The sequence below is a fragment of the Neopelma chrysocephalum genome, unplaced genomic scaffold (genome assembly GCF_003984885.1).
Source record: "Neopelma chrysocephalum unplaced genomic scaffold, ASM398488v2 Primary Assembly neopelma1_23, whole genome shotgun sequence".
Lineage (NCBI taxonomy): Eukaryota > Metazoa > Chordata > Aves > Passeriformes > Pipridae > Neopelma > Neopelma chrysocephalum.
The window spans coordinates 3653808-3674593 of NW_020897691.1; the positions used below are offsets into that span (position 1 = coordinate 3653808).

Genomic DNA, 20786 nt, shown 5'->3' on the forward strand with positions numbered 1-20786 from the left:
AAACACTGAAGTCTCTCACACCATCCCTACCATTTTTCAGTCAAGGCTGTTCGACTGAATAGCAGAATAAGTTGATGTAAAGGATCAACTCTTTTAAGGCTTTCATCTTCTTCTGGTGGTTCCTCCCCAGGTTTCTTTAGAGAAAAAAAAGATTTTAAAAGTATATTCAATTATCTATAGTAAAAAATGTTTTACTCTGTGCAATTTACTAAACATTAAATATGTTATTTTCATTTGGACAATTAGGAGGAAGCAAGTTCCAAGCAAAGTATGAAAACACTGAACCCTGATTGTGTTTATGACCATGAAGACTCACAGAGATGATAGCATTTGCAAAGCTTTGGATTTCCTCTCCTCATAAAAATTAACCCTCTTCCCTTGATCTGAAATTAACTTCAATCTTTTACTCTGTTATCCAAAACCAGTGGTAACCAGATACCATCATTTGCTATAATATTGTTTGTTGCTCGCTATGTTAACCAGCTTCATCAGCTAAAAATGAGAATCCTCTGTTTCAAGTCTTATGCCAGATATAACGTTCACTGAGGAACTCCGAGACTTCAAAGGAGAAGAAATCCAAATCTGAAGCTCACCAATAGTTTTAGAGAGAAGGAGCCATATGTACCAACAACAGTAATGTTGGCAGGATGTAGAATTTTAGGAGATGACAAAACAATAATGTTCAAAAAATATTATATATCATTCAATAAGATATAACGCATAAAGAGGTTAGGTTTTTTCATGTGGTTATTTTGCTCTCAGGTATAGACAGCTCTAGGTAGTTTAATTTAAAATAAAAATGTAGTCCTAAAGACGAAGAATCTGGTAGCTCAAAGAAAATTGGTTGCAAAAATTATGCCCACTCTTCCTCCTTGTTTTCACTCAGTAGTATACACTAAAATACAGATAAAAAGAATTCTGATAAGACAGCGCAAGTAATACATTATTATATTGTCAGATGTTATCTGATAAGCAATGAGGATGGGTTGGCGACGTAAGAGATATAAGTAAAATGGATTTTTTGCCTATTGAGAAAATAAACTTTGCATGACAGATTCCTGTGGGAATGCTTATAGATCTCTATGTGCACTACCCTTTCTATGTGCCTGTGAAGTCCATTTTTTTCCACTCAGCTGTACCAAACATGAGTGGTTGCAGCTGAGAATTCACTTTAGTTGACATCTATGCACAACCATTTTTTCACATGCTACTCTATGATGGCCATACAAGGCTCACTTTACATTTTGCAGTACATGAAAATATTTACAGTATCAATAACAACATCAGAACAATTGTGGATGCCTTCCCCTGCACTTTATTTCAATCTCATTTAGAATCCTGACCTTTCTCTTTAATTAACTGGCAGTATTCTATACATCATAATGTTATCAACCAGAATACCTCTCTAATGCTATAAAAACTGATAAAGCAAAAGGTCAGAAGTTGTGTTAATGTGTTACTAGTTTTCATAGGTTTACTAAAATTAAATGGAAGATCAAATTCATCAATGACTGAGTTAAGTAGAACTCATTATTAAGCACAGCATGAACACTGGAATCAAATGATTTTATGACATTTCTGAGAAATAAATATTCTTAATTTTCAGTATTTTGAGACATTTGCCCTATAGTTATTTAACTGTAAAATAAAAATCTTTAACTGAATGCAACATAAGAGGGTAAAAAAATGCTGAAGGCTTAAAGTATTTAATTTTATAAAACCTAATTTTTAAATGGCTATTAAGCATTGTTCTTATAAGTTGTTATGTCCATTAATTTCTAGCAATAAAACTAATCAACAATTATATCAAATAAGCTTAAGTGTTCGTATAAACTATTTATTAAAGCAGAAGTATTTTAACAATTAATAAAAAGTGTTGAATATCCTATGGTGTTAACATCAAACATTTACAATCTAGTTCCCTTAGAGGTTTGATTTGTTGAATCAGAATTAAGAATTAGCATAATTAAGCTCCTCAAAAAGAGGACAAGTGTATACTTTTTCTTTTAATATCATAAAGGGAAGAAGCAGTGCCACTTTTGTGTAACAGACTTAAGGACAGAAGATTCATGGAACAAAACGGCAAGTTTAAAGTCTAGTTCTCTGCTTTCAGGGGATGGAAATGCTCAACTTCCACATCCCAGAAAAAGCTCTTACCGCAAGACTACAAATTGCCTAGATCTGACAAAGTCAGGAATGAGATGGCTTCGACTGTATTTCTCCCTTTAAATTATTATTTTTATAGCAGAAAGGAATGCTTAAGATTCTCAGTATTGAGAAAGAACTCACTATGGCATACAAGACTGTAGTTTATTAACTACACAGACTTGAAGGACAGGAAGTCTTGGCTATAGTTTCTGGGTTCTGGACTGATCCAGTTTTCTACCTAATATGTAAACAGTTCAGAAACTTCAGATGATCCTTCAAGCATATATCAGAGAACTCAAGGCTCCTCCTTTCTGCCCTTAAAGATGAGTTCTGCCACCACAGTCTGGTCTGTGATTCCATCTTGACAGTCCAACAAATTTTTAATTCCTTGCTACACTAGGGTACAGTTTCTCTAAGAGGAACCTTCACCAGTACCACAACCACATCTTACATGTAGTCCACTAAGCATTCTGGGTCCGCTCCACAGAGCTAAGCAATAGAACCTCAAACTCTCACCCTCCAGGTGAGTGCTCTAATGCAGCAAGAATGTGATAGAAATTTATTTAAAAGAAAGATAGGGGGTTTTTTTCTCTTTTCAATGAAAGATGTAATACATCTCTCCTTAAGAGAATGATGGAGGCACACTTATCTGTATCTTTGAGGAATTACAAGGGAATGCACGTAGTCTTTTAGTAAAGGATGATATAGAAGCCAGTCCAGTCTGTTTCTGTCTTCTCTGAGACAGTTTTCCACTCAAGCTACCTGCTGGAAAGGAGTTCTTCATAAACTTAGCAAATATATAGTTTCATAGAGTAGGCAAGGAGACAACCCTTTACGTGAGTGTAACTAAATGATCATGCTGGGTTATTTGTTTATATGTATATACTTGCACATACATGCACACATGAAAAGAACTATGTTGTTCCACATTCCATATCTGCACACTCATGCTCCCAACTGCTAAAACATAATTATTTTTGACAATGAACTTGCATTATTTAAAACACTTGCAGTGTGGTGGGATACAAGAAATATTTTGAAATATTTTCAAAATTCTTCACAACCTGGGTAGCTGGTTTTAAGCATAAGGTTCAAACAGTAAAAGCAAACTATTATTTTTTCTAATAGCAATTTTCCTCTCTCTATTGCAGAGAGGAATAAAAGACTGGTCTCAGACTGTGTTCTGTTGGGCCTCTCAGGGGCTGAATCAGTTCCTAGTACTAGTTCTTGCCCAACTTGTGAAAGAACCACTTTTCAGAGAAGCAATTGTAAGAACTGAGGAACAAGACAACTGAAAATCACCATAGGGATTTACCAGGCTAAAGACATGGCTCTTCTGTGAAGAAGAAGTAGACTGTCTGCTTCTGAGGAACTGATTAATCTAAGATCAGAATTCCTCTAGTTTCATATTCTAACCATTTGAATTAAATGGCTTTAATGTGGATTATGAAGTCCTTAAATACACAAAGCTGCAAAACAGGAGGGAATAGGCTGTTCCCCTTTTCCACAGGTCAGAAGATAAGAGATAGAGGAATTACAGCAACTGGTATGTAATTTAGATAAAAGATTTATAAAAAGGTGTTTGAAGCCCTGAAGCAGACTGCCTGGGGTGATTTTGGAATCTCCACCACTTGTAACTTTTAAAACCTGTCAGAGTCATTTAGTTATAGCTCGTTCCTTTGGGTAGAGATCACTTAGGTGATGTCTTAGGTAATTCACAGACATAAGTATTACTATACAAGATGAATGCTAACACATTCCTATGACCCTTTGCACCCAGACGTACTGCTAAGTCTTCTATCAGTTTGTCTTCAAAATAGTGTTCTTCTGTTTCAATCCAAGATTTATCATAGCCTTGAAGAAAGAGATTGACGGCTCGGTGCCTAGAAAAGGACATTTAAAACAAAAGCTGTAACCTTTTAAAGAGAAGACTTGGTCAATATGAGTTTCATTTAGCTTGAAGTACTGTCCAATCATTAAAACTCTAATTTAAAAACAAAACAAAATTTCTATGGTCATCCATTTCAAAGAATAAGTTTACATTAAAATGTTCTATTTAAAACTTGTCCCATTAACTTGTAAAACTGATACTAAAACGTAGTCATAATGACTTAGGAACAGATAATAAATAGAATTTTAAAGACATTTAACATAATAAATGAATAAAATAAATTGCCACATTAGTGGGGTTTATTTTTAATATATTTTCATATTATTTTAATTTAAATATTAACATAACAGCAATAGATAACTTTGGATTGTGCACCAATAATTGCATTTTTTAATGTTCAGCATTAGACTTGACAATAAACCAATTTTTTTCCAAACTCCATGAAATTAAGTGGATGATGAGGCTAGGCAAAAGAGGGTAAGCCACTGATGGGTCTTTTTGTTGTTTATTTGTTTCTTGAGGACTCAATGCAAAATGGAATGTCTGACAATCAGTTCCCCATGAAGAATTTTATTAATCCTCCAAATCTTTTTAAACAAATCCCACTCCCATATACTGAAAAGGAAGAAGTATAATTAAAATATAGAGGAATGCTAGTTATTTGCAGGTGACCTACTACTAAAGTAACAACAGCTACAGATGGATATATCTTTGTTCTATTCTCAACTGTCATGGCAGCTCCATTTTAAGGTAGTATGATTCTCATGCCCTAGTGACTCTTGAGACAGACTTCAAGATTCATCCTACTAACGATGGTAGTGACAATAACATGCATAGTTTTGGGAAAAAAAATAGAATTTTATTATGTTGAAAAGATCAGATACAAGCGTTCAGAAAATTATCTCTAGAAATTGCACTAAATAAAAAAGTCTCTATTTTTTCTGAATGTCCATTCCTTCCAGAATCTCAGGATTCTGAAACTTCCTTGACTAGACATCCCATTCTCTATTGAACAAGAAAGAAGAGGAAAAGGAGCCATAGGAAAAGGTGTGAAATGCCTAGAGTAATTCTTGTCTAATAAAATGCTCTTCCCCAAAGTGCACAATAAATAAACAAACAAGTTTTCAGATAAAGAGTGTCCATTTATTTCTCGCGTATGGAACATCTAGCATCTAATAATGAAGTTCACTCTGTACTTCCTGAGCTATACTATGACTTAGGAGGCAATTTATCTCCCAAGATGATATTACAGTGACACCAATGTCAGTTTCTGCATTTATCTCCTCTGAAAGGTATCTGCTTTTCAGAAAAGAAAACATACTAAGAGGAACAGCTGGAATAACATCAGGAGGAGAGAATCAGAAATTTAAAATTATATTTTTTGTTATTCTTTTCAGAAGATAGAAGGAAGTAATTAGATCTAATAAAACTAAGTAATATACAAACTATATTACCACCCAGTTTATGAATTACTGGTTTAGATTTTTTCCTTTTGATCTTGCCAAATAGTACAGTATAAACATTAGTGCATTTGTGAAAGAACAATATAGCTCTTACCTTGGCAGGTTATACAGTGGTGCCATTCTAAAGCAGGCAACTACTGCTCTTTTCCTCTGTTTAGACAACAGCTTATGCCACACTGCTTTTTTGGACCGCTGAGGATGCTCAACCTGTTACGTAAAATAGACAGGGAAAAATAAATGATATGGCAATGTCCCTACTGCCTGGACATAGTAACATTAGTAAAAATGTGAGTTAACAGATCAATTAACTAGAAAGGTAAGAGAAGAATAATAGATTAGGAAAAGTGTTCTAGACAGAGTTCAAGCAGTCAACCAAGTTGTAGAATCAGAATTTAGGAAATAAAGCAAAAATCTCCCTTTCCTGGTATGATACAGATATTCTCCTTTTTTACTTCTTTCTACTTCTTCTGTCTTTTGGATAGAATACTGTCATCAATAAGGCTGTGTCTCAGGAAACCTTCACTTTTAATACAAAGAATATTCACTCATTCCATCTTTTATATGTAGCTTTTTGCATATGTACAGGTAAATTGTACACCTTCACATTGCCTCATACAATATTTTTAAGAAATTGTCCTAAATACAGTTCATCTTTTATTTCTAATGTTTACCATGATCAGCTACGATGGAAACAAATTAACTTTAAAAAAGAGAAACAAGCACAAAGACTTAGGACTAAATCTCTTTCATGAATCAGCACAGCTAGAATGTACATGAAAAACTCTAAAACACTTCAGCTGTATTTCATAAACCTACAGCTCTATCTTAAGATAGATCTTTCTGCATCGTGGCTCTACAGTAGCATGCAATGAAATTGGCTGTGATCCATCTTTAACTTTTGCTCTTTTAGTTTATTTTCTTCCACCTTTCATCCTTGTTTCCATCAGAAGAAAATTACTACTGTGGTGCTGAAGAGTATCTGCATACATCAATATATAGCCTGACTAGATAACTGGGAGCCATGATCACTCCTTTTCCACAGCCTATTTACAGTTTTTGTGATTTATTTTACAAGTCTTCCAAAGAGATTATATGATTTGATTTAATCTACACAGTTTTTGTAGAGTTAAGGAGGGGATTACTTTTGTAGGGGGTTGTTTGTTTGTTTGTTTGGGAAGGGGGGTTGTTACTTTTACAGACAACTATGCTATTGGAATAATAGCTCCTCTGTGTTCCAACATCATCAAAGAAGTCGATGGAAGTTAGCATTTGTATCTTGAAAGACTTAATGATTCTCCCTCGTAACCAAGTTAGGCATTATATTTAAAATACATAGTGATGATTCTGATGTTTATGTAGACTTGATATTCACTCCAAATTTGGTTATCCAGTTTAGTGAAATACAGAAAAATCTCATAGTTAAACAATAAACATTTAATTAAACAGACAAAATACTACCAAGCATTCAGTGATATAGACAATTATACTTGCAAGAATAAATGGTGACAATCATAAATAAGTTCCTTCTAAAAGTTAAAATAGAAATGAAAAATATTTGTTAAGAGAAAGGACAAAAAAGTGCTCACTGTAAACTTATTTACAGTCACAAAACAAAGTCAGCACTAATAATTTAGAAGTCAGACATCCAACTGTGAAAGTTAGGTAATTAGTAATATCTTCATAAACAGTTATAAACCCTTCTATACTTTCCCAAAAGAAATAGCCTCGGCCTACACAAGCAGATTTCTGAAAATAATAAAAACAAAGAAGTTAGCTGTGCATGGAAAGAAAATACAAAATAAACTGATCATTGCCAGTTGCAATAAGGAAAGCATTCAGAGAATGTATATATGGAAACAGAGGATTTGCATACAGAGAGCAAAGGATTACTCAAGACATCATAAAAATAGATGCAGTGCTCACATATTCATTATTTTTAAAAACACCAAATTACCCATTTCAGTAACAAAAACACCTGAGCATTTGGCTACAGAAGATAAGTAAAGCTGAGGCGCTAAATGTTTAAACAAATAGGTGCAAGGTAGCCAAAAAAGAGCAGAAAACATTTACTTGACAAGTCATTAAGTCTGCTCAGAAGGACTGATCTTAAATGTTGATCAGATATTACAATGGGAATCCATCCTGTTCTGTACTACTGCTGGATTATATATGCTGTCAGACTGATCCTATGACAGAACACGCAAAAGACAGGTATCATACGTTGGGTTTCACTCATTTGAACAATTTCTCCAAACTACACAAGCTTAATCGATTTATATACATGATAGTAAAGCTAAAATGCCAGAAATCAAGATTGGTATATGCTGTTTGAACTCAAATACAAGTTGAATTATGCAGCTCTGTATATGCAAATCATTCCTTTCGGCTCAGTTAACTTTGATAAAACCAGTGTAAAAGACAAGACCTTTTGCCTCCCCCCCCATTTCTAGCTTTCCTCTATTTTTCCTTCCTCAGAGCAACCCTATATCTTTTCAAATCACCACCTATTCTCCTCTCTCTGTCTCTCTTTAGTTGGCAAACCACGATTGACATGTATTTACTTCCATATTCTATCACTTTTTGCTCGCTCCACATGTATTCAGCAACAGGTAGAATTTTCTGAGTCCTCTTCATCCTATGTAAGGCTGTTCAAACTTAAAGCAAGTCCATACCAAGACTAGCAAACTATATTAAGAAGAGTTGTGTGATGCAACAGACAGAATGCAATATTCGCACCAACACGCTGCAGAACACATTCACATATCTCTCAGGTTCCTACTTGACTGAACCAGTGATATCATCATGATATGGAAACTTCCTGACATCAGATCTGAAACTTGTGCCAAGCTTCTAAGTGAAATCAACTGATCTAGTCTATAGTGTGCAACCATCAGTTGCATCCTCAAACCCATCAATCCTCAAACCCATCAACACCCTCTGAGTTAATGTCCTGTTTCTTCAGTACATTTTAAAAAGGAAACCCTGGAAAACACAGAGTAAATCTGAATTCAAAATAAGTAACAATTAAATAAGTTAAATGGCAAGACTAATTTATCAAGTAGTCTTTGACCACTCAGATGTATCAATATAGCAGATTTTTTATTAAATTTTAAAGAACAATGCTAGTGGGAAGAAGGACACAAAATAAAACACATAATTATTTAAATGAAACTTACTATAGTTCCAGTCACATGTGATTTCATATATTAATAAAAAAAAAATTAGATAATATAAAAGAGCTGTGTACCAGATTCTGAAACAACTTAAAGATTCTGCCAGAACTTTCTCAGAAAAAAAAACAATTCCTCCAACCTGCTTCTACTCTTTTTTGAATGCAGCAAGGAATATATGAGTTGGACTTGTTGGTCAAACAAATTATTTTTGAAGCTGCTGCAAACACACGGTGTGATCAATATGACCACAATATTTGATTAGAAAACACAAGATTAAGCATGTAAGCAGTAGCCATCAAAATAAATAAAAAAGAATATAACATTAAATACAGCAGGTAAAAGTATAAATGAAAGGGTAAATATTTTTATTCAGATTAAGATGCAATGGAATTGGTAAAATGTGCCTAACCTGTTCCAGGTGAAATAGCACATTAGCTATATCAAGGACCCTTTCCACAGTCTTGTCTGGATCTGAGCAATCTTCAGTCCTGTTTGGTAAATCTTTGTAAAGTGCCATCTGCCACCTAATGGCGGGATCCTCAAGCTGCAGGAGAAAGATTTCACATGTCACCAAGTCAAAACGTTCCAAACATAGGTTCAGTTTAATTAGTATAGAAACTGCAGCAAAGGTCAACTGAAGCACTTTATATGGCTAACCCACACCTTTACATGGCAAAACCATAAAGTATCCACTACACTGTCTGTGAGAACTAAACTAAAGACTCATTTGTGCAATATTTTTAAGAGCTTCCATAAAAGCATAAAATGTTTTGGATTGGAAGGGACCTTAAAGACCATCTAGTTCTAACCCCTCTGCCATGGGCAAGGACACCTTCCACCAGACTAGATTGCTCAAAGCCCTGTCCAACCTGACCTTGAACACTTCCAGGGATGATGCATCCACAGTTTCTGTGGGCAACCTGTTCCAGAGAACTAAAATGCTAATAATCATACAAATAGCAAATGTTCATGGGACAAAAACCAGCACTGGCACCAGCAATGAATATGTTATTTGAGAAAAGTAATGAATATGAGGTAGACAGGCATAACTTAGTACACTGACTTTCCCATTATTAAACCAATATTATTAAACCAATTGAAATTGTTGCTCTACTAGTTGGGATTACTTCATTTTCAGTCATGGAAATTAGTAGTATTACTATTATTTATGTCTATTTTTTAATTTAATCAATTGCTAGAAAATCCTAATTTTACCAATTACCAACTAAAAAATGACAAGTTAATTTAGGAAAAATTAATTCAAGATGCATTTGCTTATTAGCCTACAAATTATAAAGAAGCGTAAAAATCAATTTTTTTAAAAAATTTTTCTCCTTACATTTCATTTTTTTCTATTTTACTGACTTTTAATTCTCTGTTTTACAATTAATGATCTCTTTTTTGGTTTGTCTCCCCAGACCCGCTAATCAATGGTGACGGAACACAGCTTGCAACCATTTACCGTGCCAGGGACACTGATGACAAATGCAATGCCTAACCCATTTTACTGAGATCTGTGGCCAGTGATCATTCCTGATAATGCAGTTAATGTTTAAGTCACATTGGCCTGGACGCCTAGAGCAGCTAGGGGCCTAAACACTACCGATTCAAGTAAGGCTTGAACTCAACACTTACTTTTCTAAAAAAATCTTTGTGGATCCAGATTTCAATTTGTGTCTAAGATGAGACAATAATGCTACTTCACCTCCACAAAACATCTTAAGATACACGGTTTACTCAAGTTCCAGGAATTATTATAAACTTACACAGTCGTTCAATAATAGCTTATTACAACCTAGAAAGCCACGATTGGCAGGCATTTCTTCCACCTTTCGGCTTTTCCATTTCTTAACAACTGTCACATCCACAGTCTTTGTGTGAGCATTTGACTGGATCATCATGAATGGATAGTCCACAAAAGACTTTTTAATCACAGGTGGAGATGTCTTTTGATCTGAGGACTCCTCACATTCTATCAAGGTACAGCTTTTTTGTAAAGGTAGTGTTCTAAGGGTATGAGTAGTTGGCATTTCAAGGTGTGAATTAGAATGGCTGGAAGAAGATTTTGGTGACTTGAGCTTCATCCATGTCAAAATGAATGCAAGTTTCGTCATCAATTTCTTGAAATAAAAGGCTCAGTACTGAGTAACAGCATGCAGGCATGCAAGGAAAGGAAAGACAGAAACACGGTGAAGACAAATGTAGACAAAGGTAGACAAATGCATGAAATAGACGCCACAACATTAATAGCCTAAAGATTCAGAAGGATGGTTCTCAAACAATGCATTTTTCCAAAGAGAAATCAAGATTAATTGAATTTTAGCTCTAACATAAATGACAGAACATGGTGTCTGTGAGAAGCAGGCGGTTAACAGAAAACACCATTTGAAGAATGAATATTGTTATGACTGGAACAAAACCAGCCTTTCGAAAAATGGTATTTTTCCTATGCTTTGAAAGCCACTTTACACAAACACCATTTTACACATAAGTTACACACTAATTCATAGCATTTAATAGTAATTTAACTTTATAAGACTATTTGGCCTACATTCCTTTTATGTCTGACTCAATTAGATGACAAAAGAGCAGTGTATCCATAAAGTACAAGAGCATAATTTTCCTTAACAAGAAACATCATACTTGACTGTACCTGACATGTATTTGAGTCAGTCACAACAGTGACTGAACGCTAATGACATCAGAGAATTATGGAATAAATTATATTGTACTTTGTACATAACTACTGAATTTAGCTTTATACATTAAAGTAATTAAGATACACGTTTAGGTTTTATGTGAACTCTAGAATGTACCAGTGATAAATTATTCATTTTTTCTGTAGTTGAGTTGACCACTTTTCACACACAGGACAAAATCAGAGCTTTTCAAAGCTACTAAAGAGATGTGTAAATAGCTATAAAATCAAGACAGCTACAATAGCTGTTTAGTTTTATCTATGTATTATATGGTTCTCTTTCAGATTTTCATCTTCCACAGGAAAATCTAAAATCACTTACAGCTGGATTAGGTAAGATTACCTAATCAAGGCCCTGTGAAATTTCATCAATTTAAGAAATTTAAAAGCACTTTTATTCTCATGTGGTATAAACAGAGGAGGTGATATGTTGCCCAATAATAGCAAACTTTTAATTGAAGTACAGGAAGTTTCTGAAGACAAAGCACAGGTCAAGGTGTTAAGATGTATCATTCTGTCCAGGCAACAAAGCAGTAACAGACAGAAATTTCTTAACAGCAATATTTAACACTGAAGAAACAAAATAGAAGCTGGAGTAGCTAAAACAGGAAGAAAAGTGCTAAATAGCAACATGAAATGCCAGGCAAGACTTAAAACTGCATGGCTCACAAAATGACAATTTAGACACAGCAAAAATAACAGAACAGAAATATCTATCTTTGTCATTAAGAAAACACTATTGAAGTTTATACACAAAATCACCTCACATTTAAGGTTTCTATGTTCATGGCATGCACACTGCTTACATTAAGATCTTCAGAAATGCTCTTTTCTTCCTAGTACTTTGCCTGCGTGTTTTCTTCTGCTTCCCAGTATATAACAATATTTGCTATACAAGGATAAGTATTTCAAGCTTTTGCTTTCAGTGGTAAACTTTTCTATGCGCAATCCCTATAATTTGAAGCTAGTGAATTTTTATTTGCAGTATTTTATGAAAAATGCTAATTGTTAGCTTTGCAAAATGATGCATCTTCTTGTGAGCTCCCAGAAACCCCAACCTCCACATAATCTTGCTTGACATGGCAGCGATACATGGAAAACATGATGGGAGAAGATTAATCTTCACATATGATTCAGGAACAACCATCCTAGTACCAGCTCATTTAAAAAATTTATTAATGCCATGCACTGATTGCAGTGGAATCTAGAATTTTGGATGATTCTTAAATACCCTTCAAAAAAAGCACACCAGATTTTCAACTCACATATTTATTCTCTTGGGACCTTTTTATGAGCACAGGAAACACTAGCTAGTTTTTTCTTGCGGTGAATAAAACATAGGGCGGGGGGGGAGGTAAAGGACGATCCTAAATAAATAGGTATAATTCCATCTTCCTTCAACAGAGGAGAGGTGTAATTTTATTACACTTTTATTATACTTCCATATTCTGGCTTCTTTGTCATTATTTGAGGCATTAATAAAACAATTCAACTACACTGGCCATTTCAGGACTTTCTTTCTAGGGCTATTCATCTGGTACTAACTGGAATTCATTAAGAAAAGTTGATTTTTTTTTCCAAAATACTTTCTTTTCCCTGGGCTGAAAACCAGGAAAAAAACTTAGGAAACTAGAGGTTTTTCACTTTACAGATTATGCCAAAGCTTCCTTTTCCTTTACACTTCAAATTGAAACTAAGTAAGTCTGTGCATTTTGCAGATTTTATCTCGAATAATAGTAGGTGGAGTTTAAACAGTGCTAGACGTTGCTTCCATCTCCAATTTCATATTAATGGTGTGCATAGCAAGGGATTTGAAGGTCCACATGTTATCATACATAATGCTTATATATATATACACATCAAAAACCTACCATTTAGTAATTGACATGAACAAGTTACTTGACAGAAGAGAAAAACGGACAACAAGTCATCCTAATGAACCAAGGCAGGTTGTCATTTTATGGCGCCAACACATGAAGTTGAAGGAAGAGAAATCACATTTAAAAAATGCATATAGATTACCTTGCCCTGAAGGTGAAGATTACTGCGGATGACATCTCGTACTTCATCTTCAGTATCTTTCTGCCAATAGATTACAAATCATATAAATTAGGAATAGAAGGTAATTAGGAAAAGTTATGATTCATTAAATGTCAGTCTTGGGTTTCATCGGATGATGAATAAAACTGACAATGTGGAAGACTGAGGAAAATCTAAGAGACAAATCCTTTTTAATCAGGCCAGAACTAGCTACACATCCAAGCTTGCAGTAACACATTCTGAATGGCATCATACATATTTGATCACAGTAACACACTAAGTGCAAGTCTGAATTAAAATTACGAGTGTACATACAACCAAAGTTCGACCAAACAAAACCAATAACATGAACACACCCTTCTCTGATTTGATTTCTGTTTCTTTTGGAAATCTTTTATCCTGTATAACACTCAATTCAGCTGTCCAAAGGTCATAACCTGCCAGGGTGTATAAAGTATCACAGCTTGAGAAAGGAGTATATTCCAAATTACAATCACATTATTGCACTGTGATTTTATACCCAGAAGAATCACTTTTAAATTAGTCTACCCCTACAAAAACTCTTGCATTCACATAAGAGTGACCAAAAGGAATTAGTTACGATATTGGGCATACAAGATAGGAAACATCTAGTCCTTAATTTTATTTCCAAATTCAAGCTTCATAAAATATAACAAACTCGAATTAGCATTAAAAATTAAGAGAGAAGAATAATTTTTAATTTAATCATGTCATCTTTATTCATATACTGTTCATTTAGAAAATAAGTACGTCCAAACTGAAATGTTTTAAGCCATGAGAACTACATGCAGCTAACTATTTACTATAATTACCCATTGTCCCTTTTATATTACAGAATTATAGTCTTGTTTCTCTGTGTCACACTGTAAAATGAGTACAGGGTGAAATATTCAAATAATTTCCCTAGTAAAATATTTCTACCTTTTGCAAGTGCAAAAAGAGCACCTACCATGCTAAATCGATTTTTGGCCAGTGCAATTAGCTCTTGGTCTCCAGGAGCACAAATGTTTAGGCCGATGGGCAGTAATCTCTTCAGAGCTGCCACAATGAGAGAGGTCTGCATAGAATACCGGTCACCTTTTCGCTTCATCTTCTTCCTCTCCTGGTCAGAAACTGCTGCCTGCAGAATAAAGCCAAGATGGGAAAAAAAAAATCTCATATTAAGTAAAAGAATTGTACTAGCAACTTTGTACTTGTCTCTGGTTTGAAAATCTCCTTATCATCTATACAGGTGCAACTATATCTAATGGAACTGCCATTATATCATTGCCAATATTTTGCACCTATACCTGTAAGGTCCACTGTGTTTCTCAAATGGCTCTGTTTTGAATCTCAATCCAGGATTTTCATCAGATCTTGTTACAAAATCCACCAACAAACAAAACCTTCCCTAACAAATGAACAAACACCACCAAAAAAACCCAAACCCCGCAAAAAAACAAATTTACTAAAAAAAATATCAAGCAAACAAAAAAAAGCGCTCTTCTGGAGTCCTCCTGTCTTCTTCCTCTTTGCAACAAGAAAAATATAAAGATCTTTACACTACCTTAGACATCTTAGATTTGGTGTCACTGATAAGGAAAGACATGTTGTTGATTTCATTTTGTACCACAAAGTTCTGCTCTTCCCTTTTGAAATTCTGGAAATATACAGATCTCAGTTAGAAGCATTTATACAAGGAATCTATCCAAACATGTCTTAAATAGAAATTTAAATTAACTGAAAATCTGTAAAATCCATAATTTAAGACAAGAACAGTAAAAATTAACAGATGATCAATAATGTCCTTCAATTTCACATTTATTTACATGGCATAGCTAAGGTGGTTGTATGTTCGGGGTTTTTTTCCATGTTAGAGAGAAGGAAATGCTCTCTAGCTATTAAACAGACATGACAAAAATCTCACTCCTCCTCCAATTCAAAATAAAATATTGTCTGGAATTTTCCTTACCAGTAAATATTCACTTAATTTTTGCCCCACTATAAATTTCCACTATATTCAGATACATAAGAAAATTTTTAAATAAAAGACTGAACTTGTGAATACACAAGTAATTTGATGATCCAGTATACTGTATATAACCAGTTTCTGTGAACAGTGGTGTTTATATTAAATCTTACAGTTAAATTCAGGCACAAGTACAGAATTCAAAAGGCATCTTGTTTCCCAAACTTGAAAGAATTGAAGCTATGGCAAAAAAAGAAATTTAGTACAACCAACAGTCCATACAGAGATGAGATGCCTGAAAGTATTTAGTCTCTTTTGCTTTTTTAATTCTTTGTGTTCCAGTATTCACTGCATCATGTGCCTGATTATGTCTGGTTATAAAAAGGCTATAGGGTCAAAAGAACTGAAAAGAAAAAAAAATAAGGATTCAAAACAATTAGCTTAATATATTAAATATTAAAAAAAAATTTAAAAACCCCAAACAAACAGAAAACCTACAACAAAAAAAATTAGAATCTCTAAATAAATATCTACAATTAGTGTTACTATGCTACAAAATACCTATCAACTCTCATAGTTACTCTGCCATTTCAGAAGTGTCAGAAATGTGAAAGTCATTAATACCTTCTCATCTTCAGTTTCAATTATGTCATTAAATGTGTTTTACAAACATATTTGGTCTACTTGTTTAAAAACCTCATTAAAACAAGTATTTATCAAGGAATTACTTACATGAGACTTTGACCAGTAAATGAAGACCTCAGCTACCATGCGGAACAACTCCTCCGCTTCAGGGTTGGGCTCCTTCAGCCATTTTGCCCTAAAATTTGGTAAAAGGGTGAAAATGCGGATGATCCTCACTGTCTTTATGCTTTGAAATCAGTTTACAACATTTTACAAGGATACATGTCAACAAAACCAAGCATGCATGTTTTTAATCCTTTCTGGTAGCAGTGGCTTTTTGCTATCCTATTTCAAAACCCTTAAAATCCTTCTACATTAATCCTAGGTCTAATCCAATACATTTTGATTGCAATTTTTTGGAGTTTTTTTGTTTTCTTACAAAAAAGATCCCAGCTCCTCCTAAAAGTCACAAAGCATTAGCTTGAGCAATTTCAAGATTGTCAGACTGAGTAAAAGCCACTTTAATTCAGTGCTAGGCATATCAAAGGATAAGAAATGGTATCAATAAACAGGAAGGTTTTATGAGCTTCACTGACCTATTCCTCTCCACATACCTGTTATAGTCCACAAATCTAATCAACAAAGGGTAGAAGGCATAGAGGTCCCGTGCCAAAGTGGTGAACTCATCTAGGATGAGCAGTTCAGACTCCGACATGTCACCTCTGCCTTCTGCTCTTAGATGTTCTTCATCCGATACAACCACTGCTGCTTTTTTCTTTAATTTATCCATCAGTGGAAGGAAGTGTGTCTTTAAGAGCTGTGGCTTCGCTTTACTTATGATGGGCTGGGAAAACACTATTTAAGGCAATGAACATTATAATATATACCTTGCCACAACATATAAATAAAAACTTTTACCTTTTCCCACTTTCTTGAATCTCATTTCTAGGCTACAAAGCAAAATCCTGCCCCCATTGAAATCAGCAGAAGTTTTGCCCAGAATTAAATGTGGTCAGGATTTCACAAAGTCAATTCAGTTTGTCACTATGAGGGCAAGATCATAAAACTTGAAATACCTCCTTACTGGTACTCTGTCAGCATGGTATTTGTCTACATAGTTTTACTGAGCAATGTAGAAGTCGTTTAATGGTATGTGTGGGTGGATACATGTATACATGTGTGTATACATACTACACACACAAGTTTTCTCAGCCACTGGCCTCCCTTTTGAACGTTGCTTTTTAACTTGTGCGAAGTGGAACTCAAAAGCATTCCCTGGTTATTTGAAAACCTAAGGAAACAGCCTGCCAGTATTTCTTATGCACATTAGGAAGGCTTGTATGTAGACACAAATGAGACAACCATTCATTTCAGACTCATTAGCACAAGCTTTTGCAAATCTACTCATAAGAAGAAATATGTAAATTAGCACTGGGCCCATTAGTGCAAAACCATTTGTAACATATTGATTAAATTACAAAGAATTTGTCAGTTACCACCTATCCTTAGACTAACATTAGACTACATTATCCTTAGACTACATTACTAACCCTCAAAAGACTAGGAATTCAGAGCACTACCATGAATGAAATTACTATTATAGCAAGTACTGGAAAGTCATAATAAAGTCTAATTGAAAAACTGAATCCACACCACTGAAGTGACTTTTCCTCAGGGATTGTAACACTGCAAAATAAAGTGGTTTTAAATAAATTTTAAGGTGTTATCACAATGAAGTTAATGTAAGGATTACTAAAATGACATGAACATTTCCAGATTTTATTGCAATGGATACGTTAGATATACACCTTCACAACCACATTTTAAGGATCCAGCATTCACACAGAATAGCAAAGAACTGTATAATGCCTGCAAAAGGAAACTTGCTACATAATGAAAATGAACTAAATAACTGTAAGTCCTTGAATTCAATATACTGCAAAGCGCATATGTCTATATTCTGGGGAAAAAGAAATAGTCTAATGTTCTTCTTATGTTACTTATTTTGAGATTAAAACATATTGCTTTTTCTTAATACTTAATATTTCATCAAGATTTTTTATGGTTTAAAAATGTAAAAATATGAGTGTTCTACTCCAGCTTTAATACAGTAAATACAGAGTAATTCAGAGTGTGTGTATATATATACATTCTGAATACACACACAGTTGCTTGCTTAATTATTTATTTTTGCATCTTACCTGCTAATCTCTTCATCCAGGCTCCTTCATCAATACCAAGATTGTTATAGATGATTTTCAATATGTTACCCAAGAGAGTGTTCATGTGCTCTGACGTCAAGGCTGTGCAACACATTTCAGCCTTGTCAGGATTGTTTTCTGGCCCATGCTCCCACCAGTGTGACATGTAACTACATAGCATAGGCAGTATTACTTCCATGATATGTGGCATTTGTGTGTAACGAATACCAGATTCTGCCAGTTCCACAATTTCTTCCATTAACTTCACCAAGGAAGGAATATTTGGGCAAACCTCTTCTACACTAGTAGGCAAATTGAGAACTATTGAAAAAAAAAAATTCCAAAAATCAATAAACAAGTCATAGAAGGAAAGTAATTTTTTTTTGCAATTCAATATAATTTTTGCTTTCTATTTACATTTACAGTCTTCTGATCCAAAGGAAAAAACCCAAACACAACAATAAAAAACACATCCTTTCATACTCTTGAGTAATAAACTGTTTATATGAAAATTCCTATAATTAAAATAATTCCTACATGAAAATTTTAATAATGTAAATATTATGGAATGAATTTGGAGAAATCAGATGTGATTTTCTATATTCAGAATAAAACTTAAATTTCAAAACTTTTTCCAATATAAGCTTTGCAGTTGAGGAAAGAAATTGATACAACGAAATATCTCAACAACAAATCAGATGAGACCTGGAATGCTAATAGAAGAAAAAAAATCATTGCCTGTCATAATGAATTGAGCAGATCCAAGAAACTGATTATAGAGGTGAACGTCTGATTGTAAATGTATATTTTTGAAGTTATTTCAATTATTAGTTCTTTCCTCTGAAAAGGCACTGCAGTTGCCTTTCTTTTTGGAGGCAGTTTATTTCATCTACAAATAAAAATCTGTAAGCACAACTACTAGCTCTGTCCAACATCCTTATATACACATACAATGACATACACAGATATCTATAAATCAAAAATTTAGCCTGCAATTGGTTAATATAAATGTCTGTACCAATATAGCCTAAGGCTAGTCTTTTTTGAAAAACATCATCTTCTCCACATAGAACTAATACATTTTACATGGACATCACAGAGTCTCCTTAAGATTAACGCAATTTTTGAAAATAAATTCAATTTTATGTTAAAAAAATTATTGAAAATACAGTGGATTTTCCTTCTAGATGTAGTAAAATAGCTAGAATATATATGGCAAGAATGCATAGCTGTTGATATTTTCAAGTTAAGATACTACAGCTCATTGGAGAACAAATCTGGTATGCTCTCTTTTTTAAAAATAAAGGTGAAGTTATAAAATGGATGTCATTATAAACTGTCATATTATACAAACGTACTGTCATGTATCTGTATCTGTGATATAATTCACACAGCATATATGCAGAGCTTGTACACTGCTACTGCAACTTCTATTTGTTGCAGGAACAAGTTGTGTGTATTCTACAATCATGTTACAGCATAAGAAACATCAAGAGTAGAATAAAAAGGTATATGCAAAATAAACATGCATAATATTACTGGAAAGTATCTGTACTGTCTTGTATGTCAAACAAAATAAAAAAACAATTTACATACTACTCTGCAATGTATTTACTTTATAAGGGCATAATATGTAATTAATACAGCAAAGGTATTTTCCTTCAGTTGAAAGTATTTATATTTTAGGGACCCAATATTGTGTGCATAAACTGAGGAACCAAAGTTACTGACAAGAATACGTAAGTTTTATCATCAGATACATAAAAACTGAGAGACTTAAATTGTGCGAAGTCTCTTCATTAAATTGATTCCAAAGTGGTATTTTGAGAATGGCATCCCAAAATTAAATCGGTAACCTTAGGACCATAAAATATTCAGTTTTACCAAACTTATCATTGGTTTAGAAAAGAAATACAAACAAGATATTACAAGAAAATTCTTGCACTATAAAATGTATTCAAAAATACATGTATTAAGGCAAGAAGCATTTATAGTGAAATAGTGCTTTCATAACCATTATGTGAGTTTCTGGAAATACCTGCTCTATCTCTCGCATTCTTGGTATTGTAGATCGAGTAGATATTATGTTTGTTCAAATGAGTTTCCAAAAAAGCCACTGGAAAGGCACCTGAGAAAGCAGCCAAGCATTCTCCTAGTGCTGATCGTTGCCTGTGAATTAACAAACACCAGTAAGTATACACACCTTTGATCATAGAATCACAGAATGGGTAAGGCTGGAAGGGACCACCAGCGGAGTCATCTGGTCATTGGTGTTTGACTACACCTTGGGGTTTTATTTTAAGACGAACACATTTCAAAGAGATAAGCCACTACATTATTAGGATCATCAACACAAGAACAGGTAATAGAAATTGAAGTCTAGCAACCCTCTGCTAACATATGAATGAAATGTTAAGACATAAAACATCAAAGGTGGCCTACTTAGCTTACAGAAAATGAGAAACATGCAGGGAAAAACCAAAGTAATTTTAACAATGCCTTCTGCACTATTACTTTTCTCTTAGCTTTACTGACTTTATAATCCCTACCATTAAGACAAAGCAAACAGATAGAACACG

General features: G+C 34.0%; 1 protein-coding gene across 10 annotated transcripts in view; it reads right to left on the bottom strand.

Annotated features, from left to right (window-relative positions):
• RYR2 (ryanodine receptor 2) overlaps positions 1-20786 on the bottom strand; it is a 394099-nt gene that overhangs the window by 57911 nt on the left and 315402 nt on the right. For all 10 annotated transcript variants that reach the window (XR_003534458.1, XM_027684666.1, XM_027684677.1 and 7 more), the window contains 11 exons: positions 20246-20376; positions 18208-18528; positions 16621-16861; positions 16115-16202; positions 14981-15073; positions 14384-14554; positions 13396-13455; positions 9085-9219; positions 5597-5709; positions 3935-4031; positions 31-134 (listed from right to left, as the gene is read on the bottom strand). Coding sequence is in view for 9 of the 10 variants with exons in the window: in XM_027684666.1 (XP_027540467.1) it covers positions 31-134; positions 3935-4031; positions 5597-5709; positions 9085-9219; positions 13396-13455; positions 14384-14554; positions 14981-15073; positions 16115-16202; positions 16621-16861; positions 18208-18528; positions 20246-20376 (1554 nt within the window). In the remaining variant the exon portion in view is untranslated. The remainder of the gene's footprint in view (positions 1-30; positions 135-3934; positions 4032-5596; positions 5710-9084; positions 9220-13395; positions 13456-14383; positions 14555-14980; positions 15074-16114; positions 16203-16620; positions 16862-18207; positions 18529-20245; positions 20377-20786) is intronic.